General features: G+C 51.1%; 1 protein-coding gene across 1 annotated transcript; it reads left to right on the top strand.

Annotated features, from left to right (window-relative positions):
- Positions 1–258: 258 nt before the first annotated feature.
- Positions 259–16,215, top strand: Tat (Tyrosine aminotransferase; the record flags this gene model as incomplete). The annotated part of the gene is given in 10 exon segments (XM_037229859.1): positions 259–417; positions 893–1,084; positions 1,550–1,632; positions 2,069–2,135; positions 2,479–2,547; positions 2,549–2,608; positions 7,325–7,408; positions 10,502–10,600; positions 15,784–15,843; positions 15,845–16,215. Coding segments are annotated over 10 exon segments (1,047 nt in total), but the record flags the coding sequence as incomplete, so codon positions are not given.
- Between the last annotated feature and the right edge of the window lie 601 nt (positions 16,216–16,816).

Consider the following 16,816-nt stretch of genomic DNA (forward strand, 5'->3'; position numbering starts at 1 on the left):
TGGAGTGTGTGCGATTTCAATAAGCTCGATTCGTACACGAAATAACTCTGCTGGGTGCTGGCGCAAGGTGCGCTGCTAGAACCCACAGATGGAGAGCAAGCAGAGAGTGCGTATCAGCATGATCGTTATCACGAGCCGCGTCTGTGTTCAGCTTGCGCGAAGCGCGGCGTGCCGGTTATTCCTGTTGCTCCCATTCTCTACCTCAGTGCGCCCATGTTTGGGCGCGACCTGACCGACGGGATCTGCCAACGCCCTCAGGACGTCATCATCTGCAGCGGCTGCTCGTCGTCGCTGGAAATGTGCATCACGGTGCTGGCCAACCCCGGCGACAACATCCTCGTACCCCGGCCCGGCTTTCCGCTCTACCAGACGCTGGCGCACTGCATCGGCATTCACACCAAGTTCTACAACCTGCTGGTGAGATTTGCACCAGGGTGCAAAGGACGCAGGGCTGCATCTTCCCTGATATTACCAGAGCTGGCGATATGGAAGCGCTACCGGCGCTGGTGCTTTGGTGTCGTCGCTGTTTGGTCGTGGGATAAAGAAAGCACTGGTGAACGTATCATTTCCTGCTATCAGATGAATGCAGCGGATAACATTAAACCATCAGACGACAAAAGCTTTTATATCTTCTTCTCCCTTTGAAGTATTTGCAGCAGCATCAGATTAAGCAAGCAGCTTTGCAATAGCCTTGTTATGACTGTCCTCAAGTAGCAGGGGTATAGCTTAGTTTCCGGCGGGCGCTCTTTTTTACCCATACGAGGCATTGCCACATGTCATTGTCTAAAAGATTTGGAGTTTCAACGCCGATAAGCACGTGTGCACCGTACAACTACCGCTGGTGAAGCGGCACCGGACGCCTCCGCCGCTGACGTAGCTGCCCGCCCCACAGCCGGAGCGAGGCTGGGAGGCTGACCTGAAGATGCTGGAGGCCCAGATTGACGCCAGCACGCGCGCCATCGTCATCAACAACCCAAGCAACCCGTGCGGCTCGGTGTTTGACGAGGCTCACCTGCGCCAGATTCTGGACATCGCCGCCCGGCGCAAGGTGCCCATCATCGCAGACGAGATCTACGATCATTTCGTGAGTGCTCTCAGTCCTCTGTTTTGTTGTTCTCCGTTTCGCGCACTGAGTCCAGGGAAATGCGCGATTCTTGATTGCGGGCGTTAGAGGACAGACTTAATGTCAAAGATTGTTTTAAGCTATCCATTACTTAGGGTTCCGAATCGCAGGTGAAATATCGTTCTCTAATCCATTAGGCTTATGTGCAATTAAAGCAAAGCGTGAGCTGCAGTGTCGCTGACTCGTTGCACGACTTTGACGATAAACTGTCCGTGACTTCTGTTTGTGCATGGTCTTCTCTTTGAGTTCCATGTTGAGTACGAGTATGAATAAGATCATGTCGATGAGAATCATTCGTGTGGAGGCTTGGAAGTGTATCTTCGCGTTCATCTGATAAAACGCAGCTCTGACAGCCTTCATATAACTAAACTATTGATCAGTTGCTTAGCTTAACCTTTGAATAACGCACGTGCTCTGCCGTTCCAGGTATTTCCCGGCAACAAGTTTCATTATATCGCGTCGCTGACCAAGGAGGTTCCTATCTTGTCGTGCAGTGGTCTCACAAAGCGGTAATTAAATGGAATAAGTCTTAAGATGCTGGAAGCACCAAGAACGTAGTTTTATGACAGATGCACCCATAAACCTTGAGCCTCCAGACGGACCGGTTTATTGTCCGGGACGAGTGACCTCTGAGAGTCCTTAGCAATGTGCTGTTTTCGGAAAAATGTCTTTAGTTTTCGTTGAACGTTTCGATTGTCACAGGCTATAGGTGATATACAAAACTCACTTTTGGGACTGCATCTTAGTTTGCTCAGCATGCAAATGCTAATTATCCGTTTGCGTGCAAAATCGGTCGGGAAGAGGTCGGAGCTGAGTGGCGCAATAATGATGCGGTACGGAGGAGCTTGTGACATTCCTGTGGATCGGTGTATGTGAGGGCTTGAGCAGCTGATGACTCAGTGCAGTGAATATCCCGCACAGTTCAAAGCAGCTTCTCCCCGCCAGGTACCTGGTACCCGGCTGGAGAATGGGATGGATCACGGTCCACGACCACGATCATGTTCTGAAGGAGGTAACCTGTTGGATGAGCCAGAGGACACGCACGGATATACTTAAGCGTCCTTCAGTATTCTCAGCTAAAGTGGCTTTGCTGCTTTGCGCATAATGGATATGCCAGCACGCAATTTAGCGCCCTTTAATACCAACCCTTTAGTAGACTTAACAACGTATTGCCTGGTTGCAGGGTTTACCAATCTGTACGTATTTGGTGACCCATGGCACAGTAAATCTCAGGTCAGAGAAGTGCTGCACGCCACGCGCGCGTGAACTTTGGGCCACGCACACTTTGACATTTACTGCACCGCCCAGACAGCGCACCTGAGCATGCAGCCCTCACGCGGAAGTCTGTGTTGCAGGTGCGGGCTGGTCTGCAGAGGCTGTCAACGAGGACGATCGGTTCCAACACGCTCGTGCAGGGGGCGCTGCCAGGCCATTCTCAGCCGAACACCCGGCGAGTTCTTCCGGTCCACCTTGGAGGTGGTGCAGGTAGCTGTCCGCAGCGCCCTCTCGTGAGAGCAGAGCAGTCTCGTCCCGGCTCGTCATGTTGCCATCGCCGATCTAGACAATGAGTAGTTTTGCAACGCAGATTTTTCGAATACGAGCCTGGACATGCCACATCAGTCATAAAAAGGGAGTCGACCGGTGTTTTTCGATGCATCCGCATTTTCTTTGCGATTCAAGTCGGCTGACGGCATCAGCTGGCCCACGCTGTCCTTCAAATACAGAGATCAGGCTAATTCGGCGACGCCGGTCCTTAACTGTGCAGCCGAAACGGAGCTCTGTCACACCCAATGTAGACTCAGCCGGTCCAGTGCCCCTGCCAGACCGCTATGCTGCAACACTGGCCTTCTGCCCTGCCACCGGGCGCCCGCTCGGCCGTCATCTGACGTGTGACGTCAGCAGCCGACCGGCCAATCAAGGTCGCGATCGCGGGACGCGGTTGCTGGCCGCTGCGCCTCGCGGTCGAGGACCGCTGGAATGCGGCAGTCCTTTTGGAGCACGTGTGCGTGGCTCAGGCGTCTTAGGTGTGTTCACCAGGAGATAATACGTCACTGCTGGGAATTTTGGAAGTGCAGACGCAGAGATTAACGCAAGCCTGGGTGGAACGACCCACGCAAGGCCATTAGAAAGGGCTAGAGATGCAGTCTGAAACAAAGACTGGGACAGAAAAGAGAGATCGATGCTTTGAAGTGGCATGAGCCACGTAACTCGTGTTCCACTTGTTTGTGGAGTCTGACATGCTCGTGCTTATGGTGATACGTTGTCTCTCCACAAAACATCCCCGTGCGATGCTGTGCTTTCCATTCATGCACGTGCATCTCACCGGCAGTTTTTATAGATTTTGACTTCAAATGTGAAAGTTTCATTTTCTACGTAATTAAACTCAAGCACGCACAGGTGCACTGCCACATATTGAGGACATGCTTACTTTGCGTCTGGAATAAAATCTCTTTACTCAATTTTTCTGCACCTACGCACACGTACCTTAACTGCTGTTTTTCTATTGGGTCCTTATCGAAAGTGTTCCCGAATATGCCAACACATTTGTCATCTAATATGCTAGAATAAGAGAGCGGGCTTCTGTATGTGTGTGTATGTGTGCGTGTGTGCGTGTGTGTGTGTGTGTGTGCGTGTGTGTGTGTGTGTGTGTGTGTGTGTGGTGGTGTGTGGTGTGTGTGTCTGGTCTGTGTGCATGTATGTGTGTGGTGTGTTGTGTGTGTTTGTGTGTGTGTGTGTGTTTTGTGTGTGGTTGTGTGTGTGTGTGTGGTGTGTGTGCGCTTGTGTGTGTGTGTGTGTGTGTGTGGGTGTGTGTGTGTGTGTGTGTGTGTGTGTGTGTGTGTGTGTGTGTGTGTGTGTGTGTGTGTGGTGGTGTGTGTGTGGGTGTGTGGTGTGTGGTGTGTGTGTGTGGTGTGGTGTGTGTGTGTGTGTGTTGTGTTTGTGTGCGTTTGCCACACCCGCGGCACAGACGGCTGCCTTGATTGCCGTGAAATTTCCACATAGGACGGGCTCAACCAGGTTCCACCCGTATGTAGACCCACGATAAAAAAAATCACGATCGCCCTCAAGCAGGGACTAAGGTCGTATATAGACACCACCTTGGTCCGTTCAATATCGGAGTTATGGCTCCTTTAGATATGGAAACGATCAGAGCCGCCAAAGGAAATACAACGGCCATAGCGTCGAAAACCCGCCGCAAAGCTGAATACAATGTAGCAGTAATAACTAATTGAAATGAAACATAAAGACAACGGCGTTCTGCCACACACAAAACGCCAATTGCAAGCATTGAAAGCTTAGACAATTAGTCTGGCTACGGTGAGCAGCAAGGTGATGCGAAACAATGCCATGTAGCAGGAGGCCGTGTTATATCGACGCTAAGGAACCGGGTCTTCGCGCAGCAAAGTAAGCGGGAATCACAACTTTGTAAATACTGTCATTCCGAGGTCTTGGAAGGATGGAACAGCATTGCACATGCAGAATGTCCGTGTGGTCATGAGTGCTAAACAGGATACAAATGTTGCGTGAGGTCGATCAATCTTGATGAGGCACGAGTCCGTGTTTCGTCACGGAGGCGGTCCCTCCGGTACAAATTTGGTGGCCTCTTCGCGCTGTGAACCTTGCGGCAACCTCTTGTCCAATGGCTATTTTCGCCGGGTCTGCCTCCGTATTCCTTGCTGAATGGCATAGCAAATAGTTCTTGTTAAATATATTCCATTTCGGTTTTATCCAAACTCAGCCCTCACATCTGTCAAGAACGCATCGCAATATCGACATAAGCTTACCATTGACAATGGATGTTGTAGTAAAGTTGTTTTTGTAATAGTGTGCACTCCCAGAGCACCTGTTTCAAATGGAGCAGGTCATCCGTCTCCTCCAGGGCAGACAGTCTGGCGGTTCCCTGCCTCGCCGGCGCGGTCACCGGATGTCGGGCTGTCTGCTGCACCCGGAGTATTTCAATGGCCGCTGTACGATGAACCACTTAACTTTGGAGTCCCGTTATCGCGTGCGTTCGAGGAATGCCACTTTTTAGAATCGCTTGGGGCTGAGCCAACAAAGCTGACCTAATCTGCCCCAAACCTAATTTCTCCCCAGATTTCGGACACTTCAATTTGTGTAACGGACATTAACATGACTATTTTTGAAAAATGGTCGGTGCCAAAATTGTTTTGATTTGGGGGCACGCCTGCCTGTTTGATGCCAATGTGATAGAGATAATGGTGATGTGTCACGATGACCACATTGATGGTAATCTGCTTAGGTACCTAGTATACCAGCAGTTCAGACACACACATTCCATTGGCTCAGGGTTTTCTTTTGTGCGCACATGCACTGAGGGAGGGGGGGGGAGGGGGCTCAGAAGAACGTCGTGGAGGCTCTTGTCAGCGTGGGGATGGTTCAGGCCCTCGAAAGCATACAAAGTGACACCTCTGAGCACGGATACCTTGCATAGTTGAGTAGCATTTTCTAAATGCGCATACAATTTAACACGCGCTCGGGTGGCCGGTTAAATATCTTTCGCTCGGGTAGGAGGGATTTGACCCGTTGAGATTTCACAAGCTATGAAAGCTAGACATGCCAAATTTACGAGGTAAATTAGCCTGTACGTGGACCCATTAGCGTAAAAATTGAGGTTTCAAGGTCATGACCTTGGAATTAAATAAGATCAAGTCAAGGTCCAAATTGGTGTATGAAGTGCCCTCAGATCTCCTCATGCATCTCTTTTGAACTAGATACCTGTTCTAAACCAAAGGCTACTTGCTTTCTTTTAAGATGATTGACCTATTTTAACCTTTGTAAGGTCGAGGTGACGAAAAATCTACGAGATTGCTTCTGTTGTGCACTTTGAATGAGCGTCAGTGATTATGCCAGGCGGTATGTTCCTTAAAACAAAATGTTGACAAGGGTCATTTAAGGTCAGTGGCCTCCGATCTTAGGGAAGCCCATGAAGCATGTCTGTTGCGGTCCCCGTTATAAATAAAATCGAAATGACAACCACAAATTTAAAAATTTCCCATTAAACAAGCCCTCAAGTAAAAAAACAGGCTAGCTTTGACCTCTGTCTGACCTTTATACCTAGCTCTAGGTGAATGAAATTCGCTGTACTTCTAAATTTAATTGTTTGATTGCCTCAGAAGCTATCTCAGAGGTCATGGCTTTGTTTGATACTCCGCTCTGGCAGCATATTGGACGATTTTCTAGAAGTGGCTTGTCACATGGCTTTTACCTAACAGCTACCACCTGATTTTGACCTGCCATAGGTCGGCGGCATTACAACGTATTTTTCATTTTTGATCCAAAAAATCTGCAATTACCCACAGATATGCAAAATTTGGCACGGCTACGCGGCGCCGTTCAAAAATAATTCTAGAAAATCCTTCTAACGGGGGGCAAATTGACCCCAGCCGAGCCCGTGTTAATCGTTGAGCGGCATTTGTTGCACATGTAGGAATTCCTGCTAAAAAATAATTAAATGAAGGCAAACATGCGGTGAATGATTAACGTATAGGTAAGCACTTGATGTTATCCCAGTGGTAAAAAGGGCTGACAATGTTAGCTGTTCATGTTGATCGTTTTTGCAAACGTGTATGTGGTTCTCTATCAAGCATTCGAAAGCCTCCGATTATCCCAACATTTATTTTGACATTCGAATATTGACCAAATCCGAGAGTTTGGATGAATATTCAACTATTTCTAACCCGACTGATCAGCTCTAGGTTTGAGTACTTTCAATGGAGATATTACCTGGCATGCGTTCCTCTGACAGTGCGTTCATCACTGGACACGCGTTCCGTAATGTTACACTTACTGACTCTGCGTTCGTCATAACTGGATTGGTATCACCGCCCCAAGTCTTACATTAGCACGCCTAGCACATGAGTATATGCGGGCCGATTATGAGCCCGAACGATGTGAACGGACACGAGATGAACGCGGTCAGCACCGTTGTGCACGCATGCGTAGCAAGCGGTCTTGACTAACCGACGCAAACTACACAGATGAGCTCGCTCCGCATTTAAAAAGCGCGCAGCAGCAGTGGGTGTATCTAAACGTGTGAGCCTTACAGAGGCACGTACCATGCAGGTAATGCATCCAAACGCCAAAGCTCAGATACGGCTGCACTCCTAGGGTCCCCGCGCGCCACTGCAGGCTCCGCGTTGAGGCCTTGCCGGCCGGCCTAACAGGACCTTGTCGTTTCCCCAGACGAACGCCGAGATCGCCTACGGCGCGCTCTCGGCCGTAAAGGGTCTGAAGCCGGTCATGCCTCGTGGAGCCATGTATATGATGGTAAGTGACTCCGCGCCGCTTGACGTGCCAGCTGTGTGATCCGGGGCTTGTTTTCAGATGACTGCCGCAGGCTGTTGCGCTCCCGGAATGACGAGGTGCGTTGGCTGGTAGACGGTCTGGTCGGGGCTAATTGGGTGGCGTCCTGGGCCACCGGCACCTGAGCGGGACAGCAGTCCACAGTATGCATTTGAAGCCTGCTTTTTGCGGTTGTTACGGAAAGAGCGTAATGCAAGTGTAGCAGAAGCTGTTCTGACGGCGTTAAGACATGTGCGCTCTATTTAGATGTGTGCGCTCCAGCGAGTGAATTCTGGCTATCCCGTAGATGCTAATTTCTGTACTTCCTATCCATTGGCCCGATAACACAGCGGCCGCGCCCCTTCTCTTGTGTTTACGCTTCAATGCAACACCATAAGTAAATTTGTCCAATGAGACCTCACACCATGGACTTAGCATGAGCCAGTTACGAGATCAAGTGCATTTCATGTCGTCGCGCCTGCTGACGCCTACTTTCCGCATGCAATGCACGGACATGGCACCTGCGCTTTATACGGCTGCATCGGTGATGTTACCAGAGCGCGCGGTCAGTGTCGGAACACACGGCATAATAAAGGACAGATACATCACCGATGACCTTTAACATGCAACTTCTTGAGATCGTCCATGCAATGCGCCCTCTCCCATGGTGCGGGTTGCGGAGCAGCACCGTCCGTCCACTTCGGGCACTCGCCGCTGTTCTGGGCCGCGAAGTGCTCTGGAGGCGACAGCAGGGATGTGGTTTCCTATTTTCTCTCACAACTTGTTTTGCATCACGGCACCCCGAGTAATGGTGCGTGATGGTGCAAAGTGCGGGCCAGGGCAGGGGTGCGATTCCTATTTAGCTGGGGGAGGAGCTCTAGCCGTCTTTCAATCTGGGCGCCAGCATCCCCCTTCCCGTCTTTCCCCGGCAACCGGGAGAAAGTAGGGTAAGAAAAGAGTTTTACCTTTTGACGCTTGTTTCAAAAACATACTTTAGTGAAATGTCAGGACCAGTTACATCTGGGCACTGGGTAGTGCTACTACAGCACCATGAAGTTATAATGAGAATATGCTTCCTGATTATTTCCTAGCACCTTTTACGCTGTCATCGCTTCGTGACAGCATTTCGCCTTTTCCCTGAAGTCGCGATAACCGTCGTCATGGCGACGGCAGAATCTGCTGGGGGCGGCTGTCAGGTGTTACCGAATAATGTCAATACAAGCGAACGTCTGTGATTGGCACAGCGGGCGTCAAGGGCCTGTTACCGAGAAGCGCATGGGCATGGGGAGAAAAAAGTCATAGTGTAATGTTTCGTCGAATTGGCGGGATAATAGCTTTATGCTCGCATTCCTTGTTGTCTGAACGATCTTTCAAGCTGTCGTATCATTCATCACACAAACATTTTGACAAATTAGTGCGTTCCAAACACACACGTTGGAAAAAGCGATGCAGATAAGATGCATAACCTTCATAGCGGTGAATAGGGAGTCCGATTAGGGAGTACCCCCACAAGAGCGGCTGCTTCGAATCCGAAGTTCTGAGTTATTCAGGATATCGAGAAAACTAGTATTAATGATCAAATTGTACTTGTTCGATCTCACAATAACTGAAAAATACGAAAAGGTGGCGAACTTCCTTTAAAGCCAGAGCCGGAGATACATTGTTGCGTTGTCGGAGCAAGGCTTGTCGGGGTTTCCAAGCTAAACTGAGATGACATTTTCACTCGGGGTGCAAAATTTCCACTAGCTCAGACTGAGTGCTGAGTCATCCGTAATACGCTGTCATGGCGCACATACCGTTTGTGGATTAATGATGACGTGGCTGCCCGGAATACCACACTGTGAAGTTGCGTGTCGTTACCGTAAGCATATCTTCAACACATCATGCACGCTTTTCCTCTCGATTGCGTGTAGTTGGGAAATAATCCTCTTTTCCAATCTACATATGTGCGTTGTTTGTGACTGAAGGATGCGGCACGCCACGTGTTGTAGCCAGCGAGTTGAGGAAAAGTTTGGACATTTCCGGGAAGGTCTCCCAGAGATCATCTGATACGAACTCGTTTGCCACCGCGAAAAAAACAACGTGCCAATGTCTCGATCGTTCATCGCATCTGCTCAACACAGGTAAACGCACGTTCGGTACGTGGGTGTGCGGCTGGTCATCTGTTAATCAGTGGCTTTGACAGAACACCCCCGATAATGAATGGATCATCAATGGCGGATTGCTTAACGAGGCGAGACGTACTCGGCATTGCCCGCATGGGTAAGCAATCACTCAATCAGACCGAACGTCTCGATCGCGAAGACAACGGCCGCTTCCCATCCTCGCCGTTGCCCGGTGGCGGCCGGTCTGCCTGCACGGGGACAGCGCGGAGCGCGGCGCGCGCCCCGGCCCCAGCCGTTCCCGACATGGCCGCGCTGCCTACTGATGAAGGGGCGCCGGGCCGGCGCCGACCGGTTCTGACAACCATCAGAGAGGGCCAACTGGCGACGAGCCTGGCTTCTCGGCACGGCGGGCCTGCCACCGGCCGGGCCCGTAAACACTGCCGACGCGGCGCGAATTATGCGAGTTTGAACCAAAGTCTTGCGAAATCACCCGGTGTACTGCGTAAAGCTCTTGGCCAAGGGGGATGGCATGGCCCCTTCAGCACATCCCTAGCCTCGCCCCCGACCAGATGCGAGCGTGTTTTATGGGCCGCCCGCGGTCTGGCAGCCCGGGACGAAGCGCTATGCACGGATTGCAGCCCGAATCTCCTGCGTGACAGCACCTCGTTAGCGTTCGGCTGTTTATGAACGTATGCACCTCCTGGGACAATAAGGGTCGCAAGCTCTCCGACCCTATGTCGTGATGGTTTGGAAAAAGTGCGGCGAAGGAGGAGCGAACGAGACCATGTCCACTACAGCACGACGAGCATTTATGACCACGCCAGTGCCGTCACATTCGTCACGGTCGCACTGCCAACAGCGCTCCACGGATCGTCGCCGTGACGTCACCCGATCGCCTACCATCGTCTCTGCGTGCCCCCCCCCCCCCCCCCCCCGTGTGCACGCGTCACCGCTGTGCACGCTCCTCCGACAGGTGGGCATCGAGATGGAACGGTTCCCCGAGTTCAGCTCCGACCTGCAGGTGGTCGAGGCCATGGTCACCGAACAGTCCGTCTTCTGTCTGCCGGGCAAGGTGAGTACCGTGTGCCACATCTCACCGCATCGTGGCGACAACCACGGGTATAGTCTCCTATTTTAGTCGGGGGGAGGGGGCGGGGGCTCTCCAGCATCCCCAGCTCTTGGCAGGGGTGGACCAGATCCTGGGAGAACAAGCATTTTTGTATGTCATCGATGGAGTTGACAGTTTGCCCTGCTCCGCCCCCAACCTACGTTGCTGAGCCATGTCCCTGGTTACACCGTGTGGAAGGCGGCGAACGCTGCGCGGTTTGTGTGCCGGTCAGCGGCGTCCGAGAATTGCGCAGCGTCTATTCCAGAAGCGTTCGCGTTGCGGACTGCTGATCGTAATCAGCAGCTTCTAAAACTTGTCTGAGCGGCTCTCGAAGCTGAGCAGGGTTACGCGAGCCGCGAATGGGGTATTGTGAAATCTAGATCGGCATTGGCCTCACGGCCCTCTGAGTATCTTTGCGCCACGACTCTTGAGAACAAAGTACCTTGTAAACGTGTGGCAGTGATTTCGGAATGCCAGCTTTGGGTTACGGCCGATAATGTTAATGGGGTAAATCCTGATCAACAATGGGGAAGTAGCCTGAAATTGTGACATGAAGTAAAGTATAATGACGTATCAATTATGAGGGGGACAAAGGCGTTAATGATGGCTTGTCATCCAACGTCTGATTCACTATCAATAATGAAAACGATGGTGTCCACGTTTGCCAAGGACAAGACCGAGCCGTGTTTGACGAAGTATCGCTGGCATTGGCCGCTGTTAGGCATATATGTGATGCCCTGAAGTCGAGAGCAAGGAAATGAGCATTAAGGAGAGTAGAACGCATCGACTTGTGGAATACACGAATTAGGGATTATTGCGCGTGACTTGTATAGAATGTCTAACACACAGGTTGCGGGTAGAGCGTCAAAGTCAAATGCGACTCTATGTCATTATTCTTCCCTTTGCTTGAGATTGCGACCAACAACCAGGAAGGTGACTTTTGAAAATCGGTTGGAAGCCGAGGCAACATTTTAATCAACAGTTACGAGCATATTGTGTGCACTATCAAAACCGCAGTGGTGGTTTTCGAATAACCACTCAATGGGACAACGTAATAAAACTTATAGCCATAATTGATCTCACATTTGTTAAATTATTAATACGGAAGAAGCCGCTTTGAGGACCAGGAGGAATGTCTTATCAATACTATCTCCAAGTGCCACATCGCCGCCGCTCTTATACCATACTGGGCGGCTCTGGTACGAGTTCACAGGATCCATCGGGACAAGGAGTGGCTTCAGCAGTAGGGGCGATGCCGCACATGGCACGGGCTTCACTGGACGTGTTCCAAAATAATTTCGCTGAAATGTTTACTTGTGCATTAGTACTTGTACATGTACAATTGCATCAGTATATTTGGTAGTGGTGAGGGAGAGATGGGTTAATTTTTATCTGGGCCTCCCGAAACTTAAAAAAACGGCCGCATATCGTAGTAAATTGTTCTTTGGCAATACCCAGATATTATGCAACAAAACTGCCAAAAGTGTGCAGGCTGGCCTAGCATTTACGGGAATAGTTTGGCAAGTACCTCAGGCACCTCTAGGATGTGATTTGGTACAAAATGGGAAAGTCACTAACATTGATGTGTCTAGGTGCTAGGTGTACCATTGGATAAGATACCTTTTTGAATTTCTTTGACCCACATTCCTTCTTTGCTCATACCCATTGATGAGGCTCAGGAGGGGGTTTGGCGGTGGTGGGTTTGATGTCCCCTCCGGGCTCAGCTCCCCCCCCCCCCCGAAAGTATGTAAAGTAACGCTCGTGCCTGAACGAAAACATCCCCATTTCCCATGCATGGTTGATGTGCCTTGAAGCCATATTTGCGACAGGAGAACTGCTGATCGAAGGCAAAAACTGTGACGATGCTGAAAAGGCACTGTCCTGTGTTCTGTTTTGCCACTAACTTCGTCGGATCGAGCATTGTTTTCACCATATGCTTGACAGCGTATTATTCCTTTTCCAAGCTCGCATGAATTAGTTTAAAGGCCGCAGCGATGTTGGGCACGCTGGGCAGATTTTGTTTAGTCACTCCGAGCGATGCCCCATGAAGTGTAGGTTTCTGGTTTGGTTCCCATTAGTCGTGAGTTGTGCCTATGTCATAACTACGTCCTGGTCTGACACTAATTTGAGCTAGGCACGGTGAGCAGATTTTGTTTAGTCACTCCGTCCGATGTCCCATGAAGTGTGAGCTTCTGGTTTGGTTCCTAAGTCCTGGTTTGACGCACATTTGAGTCTAATCATGAATCATATTATTTACGTAAACACAAGCATAAGGCTGTCTCTGAAAGTGTTCAGTGGGACGAGGGCGTGTCCAAATGTTGGTTTGACCTACTGCCTTACCCTTGTCTTGACAGGGGGTCGATGTGACCCCTACGATTTCTTCAGGATACATCGCTGGGATGTCGCGCAATCCCGTCCAAGTTTTTGGTAACCTATGGGGTATCTATTACGTGTGTTTTGGTAACATATGGGGTATCTATTACGTGTGTTTTGGTAACCTATGGGTTATCTATTGCGTGTATTTTGGTAACCTATGGCGTATCTGCTACGTGTGTTTTGACACATAAAACGCGTCTCCAGCGTTTGTGGTTTCAGAGCAGGTGCAGTTTTGAGGAACCTTGCACGGCGACCCACGGCTGGCTGGCTGGGAGAGAGGGGGGGGGGGGGGGCGTGGCAACCGGCGATGTCGCGGAACGTGCGCGACGGGACGACATCGTTAGATTAACAAAGCCATATATCATAAACATGCGGCCAAAGTGCGTAAAAGTGTACACCATTGTGCTCATGGTTTAACAAGGAGCACGCTTGTTCTGTTTTAGTGTTGCCACACGGCATGCCGCGGCATCCCGTGTGTAGGATGTTGTAAAGCTGAAAAGGTGCGATTTCAAACATTCATGATTTCACTCGATGCAAACAGTTCGCGGGCGTTTGTTAAGTGCGTAAGCGCTCTTTCACCTTAAAATGAGCCACTCGAACGGCGTGGTACCCAAACGTCGTTACGCGAAGCGAAAACGGACAAGATATGCAAGAGACGAAGTGCATATATGTTATTGCGCTCGGGGTGAAGGAAACGTGTTTTGAAATGTTTTCTGAGCTAAATCTTGTTTTATTTTGACAAATTCTGCTTGTCTTTGCCACATTATGTGCTGTGCTGTGGTGTGCTGTCCTCCGTCTGTCATCTCCGTCTTGATCTCTCCTCTCATCTCAAGATATGTCGTATAAGATAGGCTCTAGGTACACACAACACAACAGGTGTTGTCTGTACCTAGAGTCCATCTTCTGTGACAAACTCCTTGTTAACTCACTCAGCCCTCAGTCCTTTCAGCCCTAGCCCCCCCCCCCCCCCCCCTCCTTTAGCCCTGCCTTTCTTAGCCCCGCCTGTAATCTCCTGCCCTGTGCTATCATCTGCTCGCCTGACTCGTGTCATTATCCCCTGTCCTGTCCCATCCTGCTGTCCCTGTCGTGCACTCTTCAACGCGGTGCTTTTCCATCCTGCCCGGGCTGCTGACCTGTCCTGGCCTGTTCTGTACTGTTCTGTTGTGATGTAACTGCCCCCACCCCCCTCGCTGTCCCGTCTTCTACTCTATCATGCCATGCCCAGTGGTGGCGTATCTTCTGAGGATGTCATGCCCAGTGGAAGCGGATCCTCTGAGGATGCTATGCCCAGAGGTGGCGGATCCCCTAGGAAACACCGACGTAACTTGCCGCTTTCGTGATGGGTACTGCCGCCATGTCAAATGTTGCCCAGATTTGGCAGTGGGTAACTGGTCCCTGCCTTCCCCAAGTCCGCCGCCTCCAACCATGTTATGCCAAGCCCCTGCCCCTGCCCCAGCCCCAACCCCAACCCCAGCCCAACCCCAGATCCAGTCCTAGTCTCAGTTCCAGTTCCAGTTCCAGTTCCAGGTCCAGTTCCAGTTCCAGTTTCAGTTCCAGTCCCAGTCCCAGTCCCAGTCGCAGTCGCAGTCGCGGTCACAGTCGCAGTCGCGGTCGCGGTCGCGGTCCTAACCCCAGTCCCAGCCCCACCCTTGGCCCCAGTCCCAGCCCCAGTTTTAGTGTTAGCCTCAATCCCAGTCCCAGGCCCAGGCCCAGTCTCAGGCCTAGGCCAAGGCCCAGACCCAGTCGCAGACGCACCCACAGCCCCAGCCCAGATCTGTGGTGCACTACCTGGCGTCCTGCTGATTACGTTGGGCATGCAGCCGACAGCGATGTAGCCAAGGGCGATTTGGGTGCGTGGGCGCGGGTACTATGTTCATGTTGGGAGGGGAGGGGAAGGAACTCAAAAATGCCGGAATGGGCTGTCTAAGATTGGGTAGTGGGCTCCCTTAATGCCACAGTAGCCCCGCTACAGTTAATAATGAGCCGTCTACAGTTCAGAATGGGTCACTACAGGCCAGAATGGCTCCTCTCCAGGATCAGAATTGCTCCCATGTGGTTAGAAGGGACCCTAATAGCCTAGAATGAGTCCTTGACAGGCCAGGATAGACATTTGCATGCCCCCCCCCCTCCGCCCCAGCTTTTAAGTTGGAGGGAGGGGTGAGCTGCCCCCACTGCCCCTCCCCTTTCCCGCTTACCTCATCCTTGTTAGGGTGTCATCCCTTACACTGGGTGGCGTATGCCCGAGAGACGAAGGTGTTGTTCAACACGTTGTTTATATTAAGAAGCCCGGACCCGTTCTGGTCCCATTCTGTGTTAGTTACATGTCTACAGGGCTCAGGTGTACCACCGTTGCCACTTTCATGCTCGACATTCGTTTTTTTTCCAATGCTGTGTGTGCAGCATCACGTTTTGGGAGCAAGAGTAAAAATGTTCTATTTTGGTGCCTTTGCAGCAGACTTCCTGCAGCGGAATTTTGATCTGTCGGAATAAACGCGCTGCCTGACACATCTTTGAGTCCGTTTGAGCCGGTCGAGTATGGGAGCCACGCATCAGCTGCGGTTCGTACCGAAGCGCGATACATGGTTACGGAGCTCGAACTTCCAACTGCGGCGTTTTAGTTACGGATGGAGCTTTTTTTAATAAAAAAATGTTTGTTATGGAACGCATTGGTTTTTTCTAGGCGCTATTGTGACACTTGTGCTGCGTAAAAGGAACAAAGGCGGCTCGCATGTTTTCCCCAACTTGCTAACGAAATCTCACCCCGGTTTCAGTGTTTCGATCTGGCCAACTACGTGCGTCTGGTACTGACGGTGCCGCCCGAGTTCATGCGCTGAGGCATGCGAACGCATGGCAGAGTTCTGCGCCACCCACTACGTCGAACCTGACGGCCACCAGTCAGAACTCTCCGACGCCGACGAGGTGACGTCATCCGAGCCCGTCAAGTGCGACTGCGGTGCCAGTGACGTCATCCGCTTAGAGATCGCCAGCGCCACCCCCGACACGTGACCGCGACGCGAATACCAGCTTGCGCTTTTGACTCACAGATGGAATGGCGGTGGAGGCGGCGATGCCCGTTTGTGGTGCTAGGTTGGCATTAGCGGCTGCGTTGATGCTACGGTGAACGACAGCAAACCAAGGGTTCTGCATCGATGGGATGTGTGTGTGTGTGTGTGTGTGTGTGTGTGTGTGTGTGTGTGTGTGTGTGTGTGTGTGTGTGTGTGTGTGTGTGTGTGTGCATGTGTGTGTGTGTGTGTGCGTGTGCGTGTGCGTGTGCGCGTGTGCGCGTGTGTGTGCGTGTGTGCGTGCGTGTGTGTGTGCGTGTGCGTGTGTGTGTGTGTGTGTGTGTGTATGGATAGTGTTGCGCGGGATAGCTGCAGGCATGTCGCGCCGCGTCTGAGTATGCTCGCCTTTGCGCAGTTCGATATTTGCGTAGACCGACTTAGCGAGTCATAATGAGGGACTCGGAGTGCTTGACATGTAAAGAATGCCATGAATGCTGAATGTTTGATTCGGCATTCGGTTTTGGTCCGAGCCACGGCAATTGCTTGACTTTTACTTTGACAACGCAAGGTTACGAATTTCGGGGACCATGGCAATGGTATGCTTTGGGTGTGACAACTTACAGTATATTTTACTAGCATTGTTAAGGGAGACTTATTTCTTAGAGCGACTACATATAACCAGGGGGCAGTTTTGCCGAGCGAGTTGGGAAGCTTAACAATGAGAGAACATCACTACATGACCCCGAAACGCGCCATCAAACAGGCATTTCACTGCATTTGACCCACTTTTTCAAAGTTGGGG

This window comes from Pollicipes pollicipes, unplaced genomic scaffold, assembly GCF_011947565.3.
Source record: "Pollicipes pollicipes isolate AB1234 unplaced genomic scaffold, Ppol_2.1 Scaffold_6138;HRSCAF=7277_pilon_pilon_pilon, whole genome shotgun sequence".
In the NCBI taxonomy this organism is placed as follows: Eukaryota; Metazoa; Arthropoda; class Thecostraca; order Pollicipedomorpha; family Pollicipedidae; genus Pollicipes; species Pollicipes pollicipes.